The sequence below is a fragment of the Xiphias gladius genome, chromosome 10 (assembly GCF_016859285.1).
Source record: "Xiphias gladius isolate SHS-SW01 ecotype Sanya breed wild chromosome 10, ASM1685928v1, whole genome shotgun sequence".
NCBI lineage: Eukaryota > Metazoa > Chordata > Actinopteri > Istiophoriformes > Xiphiidae > Xiphias > Xiphias gladius.
The window spans coordinates 15605185-15618828 of NC_053409.1; the positions used below are offsets into that span (position 1 = coordinate 15605185).

Below are 13644 nucleotides of genomic sequence, written 5' to 3' on the forward strand. Positions count from 1 at the left end.
AAGATCTATCTGTGGTGCGACGAAACCGATCTAAAGTCTAATCATTACATTAGTTTGTGTAGTTGTGTTACTTCACTGCCTTCTTCATAGGAATTAACTGCCCCCCTCCCACACAATACAATGTTTACTATGATAATGGTGGTATATTTAGCAGACAAAAAACAAAGGACTTTCAGAAACAACGTGTCCTTGATTTCAGACAGAGGTAGACAACAGCAGGCTTCTCATTTACAGCCCGCAACTGTCAGTTTTGTCGGCTGAAATAACTGTCGCTGGAAGAGTTAATCAGCTGTAGCTAGTTTTTAAGGGGTAAGGTTAAGGTTAGTGCCATTGGTTGACTGAAAATGCTGACTCGTTTTAAAACTAGAATCTTACAAAAAAGGGTCTTAAATATGCATTTAATGGCTACATGCTGTACATAACATCATGCTAAAGGAGTAAGGCTAAAGCTAACAGCTCCCAGGCAAATATTTTGCCTTCTCACCGGCTAATGATCCGTGTGAAAGACATACCAAAAGAAAAAACGCATTGTTCTTGTATTGCAGGGTATTGTATTGTATTGTAGCTAGTTCACCTAGTATTGATAAGGAGATAAGTAAGATGTAACTGTTATTTTGTTCTAGCTTTATGAGAGCTTAGTTTACAAACTTGTTTGTTCTTTCAAAATGTATGTTCTCAGTTTTAATGTTACCAGAACTAACCGAAGTGTTTGGCAAACGCAATGCTAACTCTGGAAATGTTGGCTGGATGAATAGAGAGGAGGACAGTGCCATTAATATTAGCCTAAACTCTGAGAGCAGCCAGGATTGGCCACAATGTAACTCCACGAACTAATGTAAATTAGTTAATGATGTGGTCCTTGGCCATGGAAGTAACGTTTGGTTGTGGGTGGTAAGCTAGTTAGCCAACATACTAACGATCGCATCTTATGTTAGAGTAAACAAACTCACAGTTTAATCATTCCATAAACTTTTGCTCTCGTGGGTTTTTTGTTTCGGCTGAAAAAAACCTCTTTAAATGTCAAGTATCCCTCTTACTACAACTTCATTCACACTACTTTGGCATGTGGAGAAATCCAAGTGTTGACCTGCCTAGTTACAGCTGCTAAACTATGACTAATCACTCGCTGCTAGACGGAGGGATTTAGTGCATGGCCAGTTTATATTTTGCAATCCCATAAACAAATACACAAAGGGGCACACCCAACAATTGTCTCTGATGCGTATTTTCCTTACGATGTCAGACTGCAGCAAGTCCAGGTTAAGCATCCTTGACATTGACGTATGGTTGCCAGCAGTGCGGATAAGATTTATAGGCTTTAAGCTGTGTTTTTTTCCTGCCTGACTAGGACCACGTGCACAGTAACACTGGAGCAGGAAATCCTATGAGGACAGCCATTTCACATAGAGAGATCGATTTTAAAATGCCACTCAGTTCATAATGACATTATAAAGGCAGTCTTACAGAAAAATGCATCTATAATCAGGTGAATTATGCGAAATGCTGCTTCACAGACTGAAACCCCTTCAGGAAAAGCCAAGACACAAATCAGTGATGATTCAACAATGTCCACCTCAATTCGTTTGTCCTAATTGCTTCCTAGACACATAACCTTTCTACAACACCCCGCTGAGGAGTCTGAAATGATTTCCTGCTTGCATCTGTTCAGAGATGAATGACTCAAATTAGATTTCTTATACCTTCATTACACACTGTTTTCTCAGTGTTGTACCTGTTTGTGTGCATGGCTGTATAATTGATGTGTGTCTGTAAGTATGAGCATACTGCACAACCTTACTGAGCTTGGTGAGTACTGACCAGGTCCTAACTTGGCTACTGCACACAGCAGGTCGTAGTTGATGACGGGCGTAGCGTCCTCACTCTGGCTCCAGCCCACGGGTGGCGAGGCAGGCGGCGAGATCAGAAACTGTTTGACGGGCTGGGGAGGGGCCAGGTACGACTTGTCGATGTCTTCGTCGCCATTCTGGACCTATTGGTGAGAAGATGGCAACTGATGAGGACTGCAGCGCTCTAAATAGGAGATCAAAGTGATATCACGTGTGGGAAGCTGTTCAATTCCTCCGGAAGAATATTTCATGTATTTAACTCTACTCTTTACACCTGCCTCGTGATTTACTGGCTCAATACACTGGACAGTGGACATAGCTGCAACCCCACTTCATGCCATAGTGCCTGTACAAAGTGACAAAATCCTGGATCTCTATACATGAAGCGGACAAATTGATGTAAACAGTTTTTTATCTTTGAATTTGGGTCAAATTGGATGAAGCTGCTGAAGTTCCTGTACTTTTTAAATTGTAATACTGATACTTAAGAGAAAGAAAAGCACATTAGGTACACAGTCACAGCTTCAGTCTTTTAGTCTCAAATTGCAGGCTCCTTCCCATGAGGGGATTTTGGTGATTTGATAGCTTACCATAATTGCAATACCTACATGTGGCATTTGTCTGAGCTGTAAAATCCTTAATCCAGTTATATCAAAGTACTGAGAGGTGCAGCAGGGGTCATGACTGGTCAAGCATTTGTGATAAAGTGGGCATCAATTATAAGTTGACTCATGATTTCCCAGTGAGCAGGAATTTGATGATTTGCAAGCCATATGATATCTAAGCATCTGGGCTAAAACTGGGCTAAATTGTGTTTCCCCCCGAAAGATCCTGGTTACATATAACAATTGTTTTAACATATTTTCAGCGACAACATTTCAATGTTTTTTCTGGATTTGCTACACATTGAAATTTCGTCATTTAAATGCTGTTGAAAAGACAGTCATATGTAACCAACTAGATGTCTAAACATTTGCTTTTCAACCAATTTAGCCCAGTGTAATATGCAAGTTCAGAATAGTACTGAAGAAATACCCTTCCTATTTTGTGTTTGTACTAGAAACAAACCTCACTTTCTTTCTCCAAGGGCAACATACAGGCACTCAAATGCACACAGCTACGATGGAAGAGAAATCAATAATTTATGTGTTCATGTGTTCAGTCATGAGACTGATGGGTTTTGATGGGTTGGGGGGTTGAGGAAGCAGTCAGGTGTGGCTCAGAGAAGAGAGGATCAACAGCAACAACAAAAAGAGTAAAAAATAGAATAAGTGAAAGGGGTGTGGAGTAGAGGGGATGTCACCCTGCTCCTTTGATTTTTTGTCCCTGTTCTGTGTATGTACTTGTGTGTGTGCACGCTAGACATCATGATGCACTGGGGCCTAACTGTACATGTAAATAAGCAGTGCTCCTCCTTGGATGGTCCATGTCCCAGGCCCCCTGACTGCCCTTTCCCAGACCCCTTAACTGATACTCACTTGGGCAAAGTAGAGTTTCAGCTTCCTGCCGTTGAACTCTGACTCGTGCAGCTCGATGCGAGCGCGGGCAGCAGCCTCTGGGGTGCTGAAGTTGATCCGGACTCTCCGAAAGCTTTTGAACATCTGGAAAGTCGTTTGCTCATCGTAGATCCTAAACAACGCTTCGAACCTCTCCTGTGGAAGATAAAAACATACAAATGTACAAATGCGATTAGGGATTGATATCTATGTTTTATGACTGAACAAGCTGTTGTTTATCATCTCTCATCATGCTGGTATTCTGCAGATACTGTAGGAGAAAATTCCCTTTACCTGCTCCTGGTAAAACACACGTCAACGGAATAATAATGTAAAATGGTATCAACTGCAAGTACGTGAGAGCTACAGGTGGGGCAGAACTGTATCATATTTTGATTGCTTAGTCCCTAAATGGTTTGAAAATAGTCACAAATGCCCATCACAATTTCCAAGAACCCAAAATAACATTTTCAGATTCCTTGTTTCGTCCAACTACCTTTTCAAAACCCAAACATTCTCAATTTACAATGATCTAAAACAGAGAAAAAGGCAACCCCCCCCCATTTGAAAAGCTGGAACCAGCAAATAATTAGTATTTTTGTTTAATAAATTAGATGATTAATTGTTGTTCATGTACTTTCTTTTGACCACGTAATCGATTAACCAACTTATTATTTTATCTTCTGGTAAAATGTCCACTGGAGCAGCGTAGTCAGTAACATCTTTCATTACTTGATTCGACACAGCATATAAATAAACCTTCAAATGAACTTTTCAAAATTGTTCTCAATGAGAAAATGGTGTGTAGATATCCAACACAAATTGTGCCATCTGTGCACTATTGTTTCATGAAAAGATGACACATTGAGCTGTAGTTTGGGGGTTTAGTTATTATTCACTGACACCTCTGTCTGAGCAGCAGACGTGACTCTAACTGCACGGCCCCCATTTGATTTGCTGTTAAGTTAATTGGGAAATTAGATTTCCAGCTGTCATTTCCCTGCAATCTTCTCTTTTGCTGTCTGTCTCACAGTCCTTTTTTCTCACTCTCCCTTTCCTGTTTTTTTTAATCTTTAAGCCATTCTCTCTTGTGTCTGTTCACTGCCCCCTCCTCTTTATGCATCACACTTTGTTTTTAACTATACCCCTATGACTTAAGCTACCCATATATACCCATTTTTTTCCCCCCTCAATCCTCACCATGGGCATCAAATTGGCCCCCATAGCTGTGAACTCAAACAAGCAACTCAGTAGGAAGGTGAAAGGATAAAGGATAAGGGCCGCCGGGAGAGCTTGTTTGTGAGTAATCAGTAGTGCTATTCTTTGTCTCCCAGCCGACCATCTCCAAGCACAGACGGAAACATGACTATATCGGCGAGTCTTCTTTCTGAGAATCAAGAAGGATGATTGATCAAATGTGCCAGTCGAGAGGACAGACTGTCATTAACAGTACAGGCCTGATTTTTTGCTCCACTCATTTTATCCTGCAACAATTACATCATCACACAACAATTTCATCACTTTTCACTGAAAGCTTGTGCAAAGCCACAGCCACATTTACACAACCTACCAAGCAAATCATCACACTGTTGCCTTTTCCTATTCTCTGTATTTTATTAATGTGTCCAGTGACCTAAGAGCCACGTGTGTGCAGTCAGTTTCATCAATGTCAATTAGTACGTGCCACCATTGAATCAGTCCCTGATTGTGCTGTTTGCATGACACCTTCTATCTGAGTATATTTTTCTGTTCAAGGAAGTGGGAGACAGAAAACTGAAATACTCCCACAATACTTCCTTTGTTCAGCTGACTCGGCACCTCTCGCCAGGATGGGAAAGGTGCTTGTTACCTGAGGGAACACAGGCAGCTGTGAGATCTGCCTCTGCACATTAGTGAGAGCTTAGTGATGGGAGACACCAGGTATCTGTAAACTCAGCACACTGAAATGAGTGCTTGGTTCTGTCTGTGTGTCCTGTTAGTCCTGTGTCCTTTTGACGAATCCTTGAAAACTTTCACACATATACATCTGATCTCAACTTTTTTGACATTTTGTGATTCAAGAATTCTTATTATACTTTAGGATTTATGTCGTACATTATGAACCTACAAGCAACACAAAGATTTGGGTCTGATTATCATGTGAACCAGTGTGAAATTCATGTCAATATCAAACGGTGGACATGCTTTAATGTCTATATTTATCACAAATACCCTTGAAGGACGCTGTGCATTGCTATACAGCTGCAACTAAAAATGATTATTTTCATTATCAAGTAATTTCTCTTTCAGCGATTAATTGTTGGGTCACTAAAACATCAGAAAAAAAGTGAAAAATGCCCATCAAAATCTGTTTCGAAACAGCTAAGTACTTAGTACTTTTAGTATGAGACGCTGAATGTGCTCTAAAATACAGGAGGTACTCTGCATCTCTGAAGAGAAATCCCATCATCATCCTGTCTGACACATGCCGAGTTGTTAATGATTCAGCAAGCTGTGAAACACAGCTGTGGTGCAGTGTGGTGTACACTGTGGTAAAACAATCGGCATTCTAAGAATAAGCAGATTAATGCTTTTACTCAGAATACCCTCTCCTTCCCTTCTCGTTTTATTTCCAGTTTTTTCTCACTCCCATGTAAGTGCATGTGGCTAAATGCCTTGGGGTAGCTGGCTAAACTTCAGAGCTGACTTTACCTTCCGGGCTCCGTGATACCATTTTTAGTCAGGAGTGTAGTTCACCATACAAGGTGCATTCTAAAGCTGAAGCATGGGAAAGAGGTCAAGTCAGGAATGTGTGAATATCCTGACTCCTCTCATGCATTTTGAGGAGAAATACCGACCGACTAAATTAGCAATTAGAACGCAAGAATCCCAAAAAGCCAGAGGAGAGGGAAGAGTATGACTCACCACGAAACAGGGACAGCCAAGTTTAAAGTTTGCTCATTTAATATTGATCCTCTCATCTCCACAGACAACACAGTCGACTGCAATGTCGCAGTTAACCGAATAGCATCCTTCCTTTGTGTACGAACGGCAGAAGGAGCAATATGTCAAAATGTTTTATCAAACAGGTTAAAGGGTCACCCTCGGCAACAAAAACCTGTGTTTTAATCGATCTGTGTTCGATCAAGTGTTTAGAGCAAGAGAAGCCTGGAACCACCCTCTAGCAAAATTGTCTCTAAGAGGCTTTCAGGTGGGCACAGCAAATTTTTCAGTGACCTGGTAAGACATAGTTTTGACTCACATGGACAGTGTTGGGCTTTAAACCTGCATTAATTGATTTTTTTTTTTTTTTTTAAAGTTGATATAGCAAACATGTTAGCAAACAGCTGATAGTTACACATTTAGCAGATATGGAGCACTAGCTCTAGCATTCATTTAGAGTCGTGTTTCTCCACCAAGTTCTGACAAAGGTATTTCGCTCTTTAGCTGCTAAATGCTCCACCATGTTCACCAGCTGGAGGCTAATTTTGTCTTTCTGTCTTTAATGCCTGGAAGGTTGTGTACATGAGAACAGTGAGACATTCAAATATTAAAGTTGCGGGCCTTTTTTGTTGCTAATATACAAATGTTGATTAGTGCAGCTTTAAGGACTTAAGTAAATAAACTACAGTGTGTCAGTGCTTTTGCCCTTATCATTTCTGAAATATAAAGAAAGCAATATTTCTTTTCAATGAGTTTAATTGTAATTGGCTTGAGAATGACAACAAAGCACTTGTTTGGCCTATCTGCAGGGCCCACTTAAGCTTTTATCCAAACCGTGAGTTTTCCATCAGCCTTAGTCAGCTATCACTCACATGTCATCAATCTCCATGTGTGATAACCGATAAGGTAATCTTTCTCTCACACACACACACACACACACACACACACACACACACGCACACACACGTGCACACACAGTGGGTACTTCCTTGACCTAAATTGATGTTTTGGCAAGAGCAGAGAGGTGGGAAAGCTCCAAGATCATGTTCCATAATAGCATGTACTGTTTGTTTTTAACCCCGCACACACTGACGCTGATACACCCACAGCCGATTGATGTGTAACAACAAGTGAGCGTGCTGATCACTAATTTATGTGGTCTCTATGAGCGGACATCCTGAGGGAATGAGAGGAGAAAGAGGAGGGGAAACGATGAAGAGGAGGAGTGTTGAGTTACATACGGCTGCAAAGTGGCCTGCTCATCTGCCATCGCAATGTTCCCTGCCGTGACCCACTCCCTTTGTTCTCTTTGTATGTGTGTGTGTGTGTGTGTGAGAGAGACAGAGAGAGGAACTTAGCAAGTGAGTAAGCGTGTGTGTGTGAGATGTTTCCACAATTAGGTAGCTGGCATTTCTGTAGGTACCCATACACACATACACATGCACAGAGGGCATGTGTGCACGGTCAAATAATGGGACAGGTAGCACCATTAGTATCTGAGCGCAACTGAAGGACGACCGTTTGACTGTCAGCAGATATAGACTGGTTTTAACTGCACAAAACACACACACACACACACACACACACACACACACACAGCTTGATCCAGCACCTGCTACTTCTGTATTTGCAGTGAGTGAGAGCCATAGGACAACAGGTGAGAGAGGAGAAGAGAACAGCATGTCCTTGTTTTTCATTCTCAACAAGACAGATAACATCTATTGAAGGAGCTGGACAAAAATATGATTCAACTCGCATACAGTAGCTAGGTAACTATTTATTTGGAAAACAAATGAAGAAAAACATACAGTTTATATGGCTAAATTCACCCTCATGTTCCCTTTTCACAGCAATGTCTGTGTTTTACTTACAAGTTTTGTTTTCTAACAACAGAAATCTGATGTGTTTGGGGTGGAGGCAGTGAAGAGGAGAAGGTGTGAAGTCACAGGTCTCAAATAGCTCGGCTTGATTGAAACGGCATGTGCGGTCATTATTGCTGACTGCATGTTTCTCCATGTCACCTTTACATAACATCCCTCAACGGGCTGAATTCCCTTCCTTTCCTGTCCTAGACTGTTGCATTACCCTGCCCCGATGTCGCACAACTGAGCTAGCCTCGGGCCCATTTCACCAAAGTTTTCAACATGCAGATATTTTCCTCCCGCTTTAATTTTGACGGACTTCAATCAAAACAATCGCAGTACTTACAACCTGTGGGCACTTGAAAATTTATCTGAAATTTTCAAAAAAGTGACAGAAGGGAATATTTTTCAAAGAATTACAATACCCTCACTATACTGTTTATGTATGAAGAGAGAAGAAATCAATCCATTTTTCAGTGCCAGCATTCCCTTGTTTGCCTTCTGTGTGTAGAGAGGAAAAAAAGAAAGAAAGAAGAGTACAACATACAAAGAGGCAAAACAAACAGCCAGAAAGTAAACCCGCAACAATAAATATCCCATGTGGAGAAATGTAAGGCTTGCTAGTGAACTGCAGAACTGCAGCCACGCCACCGGTAGCCGCAGGGCTATCCTTCAGCAGGTTGCCTCTTGGGTAATGAGGCAGTTATGTTCCTGACGGTAATGGAAAGGCTGTCATCACGGTGGCAACAGGACATGACTGCAGGCATGACTCACATTGAGCAGCACGGGGAGCCAGCGGGCACAGAGCCAGCTAGTGGTCCTGACACACAACCATCTGAACAAAAGATCAGCCGGCTTAGGGATGAGACGTGGGTTTATTGGGCAATGTCGACAGGGTTTCTTCTGGGGCAAAGTCAGGTGGCAGAACAATAAACCGCAGTGATTGATGGAGCAGTGCAGAGGCAAATGGGAGACAGAAGGGGCAATAAAGCTGAGGAATGAACAAGCATGTACAGTGCATCTACCTTACACCCCTTCCAGGTAATGAATCAATCAAGTGGCAGAATGCAGTGTAACCCGGTGACAGATGACTGTGACCTAAGTGTTTTCCTTATGTAAAGACTGGATTAAGTTTCTTCAGGGATCACTGGCAATTAGCGGAGCTGCAGGTCCATCGTGTTCACACACAATCACATTTAAACAGCACCAAAAGGTCCACATCAATAGTAGATTCAGAATATATTCTCAGCAAATTGTGTCCAAACTGTGACGTTCCACAAAAGCTCCTACATGCTGTCGACTTTCATTGTTGTGTTTGTCAGCTCATTGTGCGGTTTAAGGCGTTAGATAAGGCTCACAGAGTCAGTTGTTTGTTCTCTGTCATTTGTGAGAGTGCACAATTCACATCAGCTGAAACGCACTGACATGTTCCATCATTCCTTTGATCAAACATGTGCCTGAAAAATGCACCAAACATACACAAAAAAGCGCAATTCCTCCCAATTTTAATTTAAAAATGAAATCCTTTGCTAAATGGGGAGAGTGGGAGACCAGCACGTAGAGATTTAATATTGATTGTTGTATATTATTCATGTAGGAAGTCAAAAAAGCTTTTCATATAGAGATGAAACAATTAGTTGATTATCAACTGACATAAAATTAATCAAGCAATTGTTTGAGAAATTTTTAAAGAAAAAAAAAAGCCCACATTTCTCAGGTTTTGGCTTCTCAAATGTAAGTATGTGCTAGTTTTCTCAGTTTTTTATGATAGTAAACTGAATACTTTTGGGTTTTAGACTGTTGTTTGGACAAAGCAAGCAATGTAAAAAGTACAGCAGGCGCTCTGGGAAAAAGATTAAGTGATTAATTCAGAAAATAACCAGCAGATTAAATGGTAATGAAAATAACCATTGGCTCCAGCCCTAATATGGTATGTACAAGCCTGCCTTGTTTATCTAAAAATCTACAGCAAAGCATTTAAATTCACTCACGGAGTCACAATGCTCTATTTTGATCTGGCTTCTCATTTAAGCTGGTACAATATTTAAATCACGCAGGCACTCGGATACCAAAACCCATGACTATAATCCACATTCTAGTTCAATTCAATGTTGAGTTACACCATTTGGTATTTTGGACCAAAATGAAAAGATTAACCGAGCCTAATTGAGATGTAAAGAAGGGTTATTCAGTGTTTTGTTTTTGTTTTTTCTTTGGCGTATCACTCATCTTCCTCTGTGACACGTGCGTGGCTTTAGTGGCTCACAGTCTAATCCTGACCCTCGTGCCTGAATGGGATTTGGGTGAAAACAGCAAACTAGGCCACGGAGCCTCTGGGTGAGTCATGGACAGTGTTACACTAAAAATAGACCATGTTGCAATAATTAAGCAAAATCATTTCTTAAGTGTGTTGACCATCGTTTTTAATTACCGCCCTCCCTATAGGGCCAAAATGGAACCACTCTAATGAGGTCGAACAAGGAAAGCAGACTGTAGAGATAACAGACGGAGCTGGATGAAAAATCTCATACCTGCATGGATGTCTGCTCCAGCACATTTTTGCTTAACACATTCCATATTTTTTCCATGACTGTTCCATAAACCAGAGCCAACTTTCCATTTAAGTTATGCCTGTGTGCAGTTACAACTATCACTCGTGACCTGAAAATCCATTATGTTTAAAACACAGTAGACCTTCAGCTGCCGAACATTACTAAGAACGCTGTCTTAAGTAAAACAAATATTCGCTATATGAAAATCTTTCCCTTACATTTTTCAGGTTTTCTGCCTTGTCCTACAGTGCAGAACCACATGCACATCTCAATCAGCCAGTTTCTGAGCGGTTAATGGGGACCTTTCTTTTGAACTGTATTCAGCCAAGAACACTTACTTTAAGACAAATGTTCTGGTGCTAGTAGCAGCCGCCACTTTTACAGCGCCACAGCACTTTAACTGATATTTTTCCATTCATAGCCTGTTTGTCATTTGTTTATTTTGTTTTTCTGTAATCAGTTTATCACTAACCAAGCTCACCATTACACTAGGTGTCTGAGGTTAATGTGTTGCTAATACAAAACTCTAAGTGACTGTTAATTACTCTTAGATTAACTGTTACGCAGGGTTGGGGTTCAATAGCATTTTAACAAATCTGAATCCACTATCTAATCCACTTCTCAATTTCAAATAGTTTCAAAAATTACTGTATCTCACTAATTACAGCTTGCATGATTTGTAGGTAATTTAAGCTATAAATAACTACACCTCAAAGATCCTGTTTAGATCTGTGATCGCCTGTTGTTGGGCAAGAAGCCAGAAAAGCTACAGTTTTTAGTGGTAGCTACTAAATTTATCAAAATTAACATTATTTAGCTAGCCCAATTAATTTTCGCAACTTATAGCTACAACCTAAAAATGAGATGAGCAGCAGAAAATATGTTATGTTGACTGTTGACTGACATTGACACTGTTGTGACAAACTGAAATAACAGTTGTGAAAAGCTGTGAACTACTAGATCCAAATAAGGAAGGTCCTGATTCAGACCTGCAAAGTTAATGAGCTAAAAATATGGATTTGATATGCATAAAAAATTTACCCAGGACTCTCCTGTATTCGATCAGCTAATCATTTCTCTAGAGAAGAACTACAAAAACAAAGTTCACTGGTTGTTGTAGAGATGTTGAAGAGTGAGGTGTCTTTTCACTCACAAACAATCTTTTGTCAGAAGCTTGAAGAGAGCACAACAACAAAGAGATGAACATTTCAGTGCAGCTGTTATGGGATTAACGTTACTCAACTGCAGTTGATATAATCTAATGGTGGTGAGGTTGGTTGTTTTAACCGGCGAAAGCAATGGTCAGTTCTGGCTGCAAATGAGAAGCCTGTGAATTTGCCAGGGCTGCACAAACTGATGTGAAGATGGCCCCGTGTGCATTGAAAACATTTCAACTTGAGCAAAAAAGCTAAACACACAAACACACACACACACACACACACATGAACACACTCCTGTAGACACAGACGTTGTGTCCGATGCTACCTAGCTTAAAGCTAACATTTGTACAGTAAATGTAAACACAAATGCTCCAGAGGTCAAATTCGTGCAAATGACCCAATCTGAAAATTCACTTTGATTTCTGGCCTTACACTTCGCCTGGAAGTTAGTGGCTAGTGGTTCAGCAGTAGGAAAGACTGTAACCTACAGTTACCTTGTCGACTACTTAGGATGAGGTAATGTGTGGTCACAGGAAAAACAGAGACTCAACATCACAGGATGAACTTTGAGGTTGTGTGTGTGTGTGACCCAACACTCACGACACAAGGACAAACACAGCTGCTGTCAAAGCAGCTGTTACTATTAGCATAGCAGCAAATCCTCAGTATTACAAAAACACAACAAAAAAACTCATGGTTAGTTGCTCTGTCTGCATTGTGAGGGCTACATAAGCACTGGGAAGGCATGTGAACGGGGGCAAGTGTTATTATAGTGGGATCAATAACTTGAACTGTGAGCGGTATCGACAGGGACCAATGCTGCAGCACTGCACGGCCGCTCCCTCCGGGACAGTGAGTCCATGGCAGGGAGACTGAAATCAGTTTACAGCATACGGGGACCAATTAATCCTATTACCACCAATGTGGTTGTTACGGTTTTTATTGAGGCAGGAGCTTTTCCTCGTCAGCAGCACTTAAGCTTGGTTGGACACACATGCACACACAAACACACACTTTTCCTTAAATCACACACTCTTAACATGCAAATATGTCCTGCGCAGAAACACACACTTTAAAGGCGATGGTAATCCAAAGAGTTACACATTACGTAAGGCGGCTAAGAGATGTTACACCAACAGCTCTTACGTTATGCCGCCACAGCATATGGACAGATGAACTGTTTTTCTTTACTCACCACTACTGTCTCTTCCTTCTGCACCCTCTTGTGCATTTGATCCTCTTTCTCTACCTTTCTGGTGGCAATCAGAGCTTCACCTTGGTGGTGATGCAGCACACAGCTCTAGTGACGATCAAGCATTGCATTAGCCAAGGTAGCAGCATGGCTGCACAGCTTGCAAGTGTAACGCATGTCATCTTTCAATATCTAAAAACATATGTGCAAAGTGATGTACATATTACTGCATTAATGCAAAATAACTGTAATACAATAATATGATATACATTATTCTGAAGTGGGACATGCTACATAATGAGTATTTTAACATTTGGTACTTTAAGTAAATTAGTACTTTTGTACTTTAACTCAAGTACATTTTTTTAATGCAGGACTTTTACTTGTACACTTACACACAGTGATATTCAATTTACAATGACATAAGACTGAGGAAAGTTTAAAACCCTCATGTTTTTAAGCAGGTTAAACCAGCCAGTATTTGTCATTTCTGCTTGATAAATGACAAAAATAAATGGATTAATCAATTCTAAAAATTGTGATCGATTAATTTTCTGTGGATCGAGTAATTGGTTAATCGTTTCAGCACTATTATAGGTACTTAAAAATATAA

At 40.7% G+C, this 13644-nt stretch overlaps 1 protein-coding gene across 3 annotated transcripts in view; it reads right to left on the reverse strand.

The window, feature by feature from the left end:
• Positions 1–13644, reverse strand: part of rcan3 (regulator of calcineurin 3) — a 42661-nt gene that overhangs the window by 2625 nt on the left and 26392 nt on the right. For all 3 annotated transcript variants that reach the window (XM_040137542.1, XM_040137541.1, XM_040137543.1), the window contains 2 exons: positions 3326–3499; positions 1819–1990 (listed from right to left, as the gene is read on the reverse strand). In XM_040137542.1, the coding sequence (XP_039993476.1) occupies positions 1819–1990; positions 3326–3499 (346 nt within the window). The remainder of the gene's footprint in view (positions 1–1818; positions 1991–3325; positions 3500–13644) is intronic.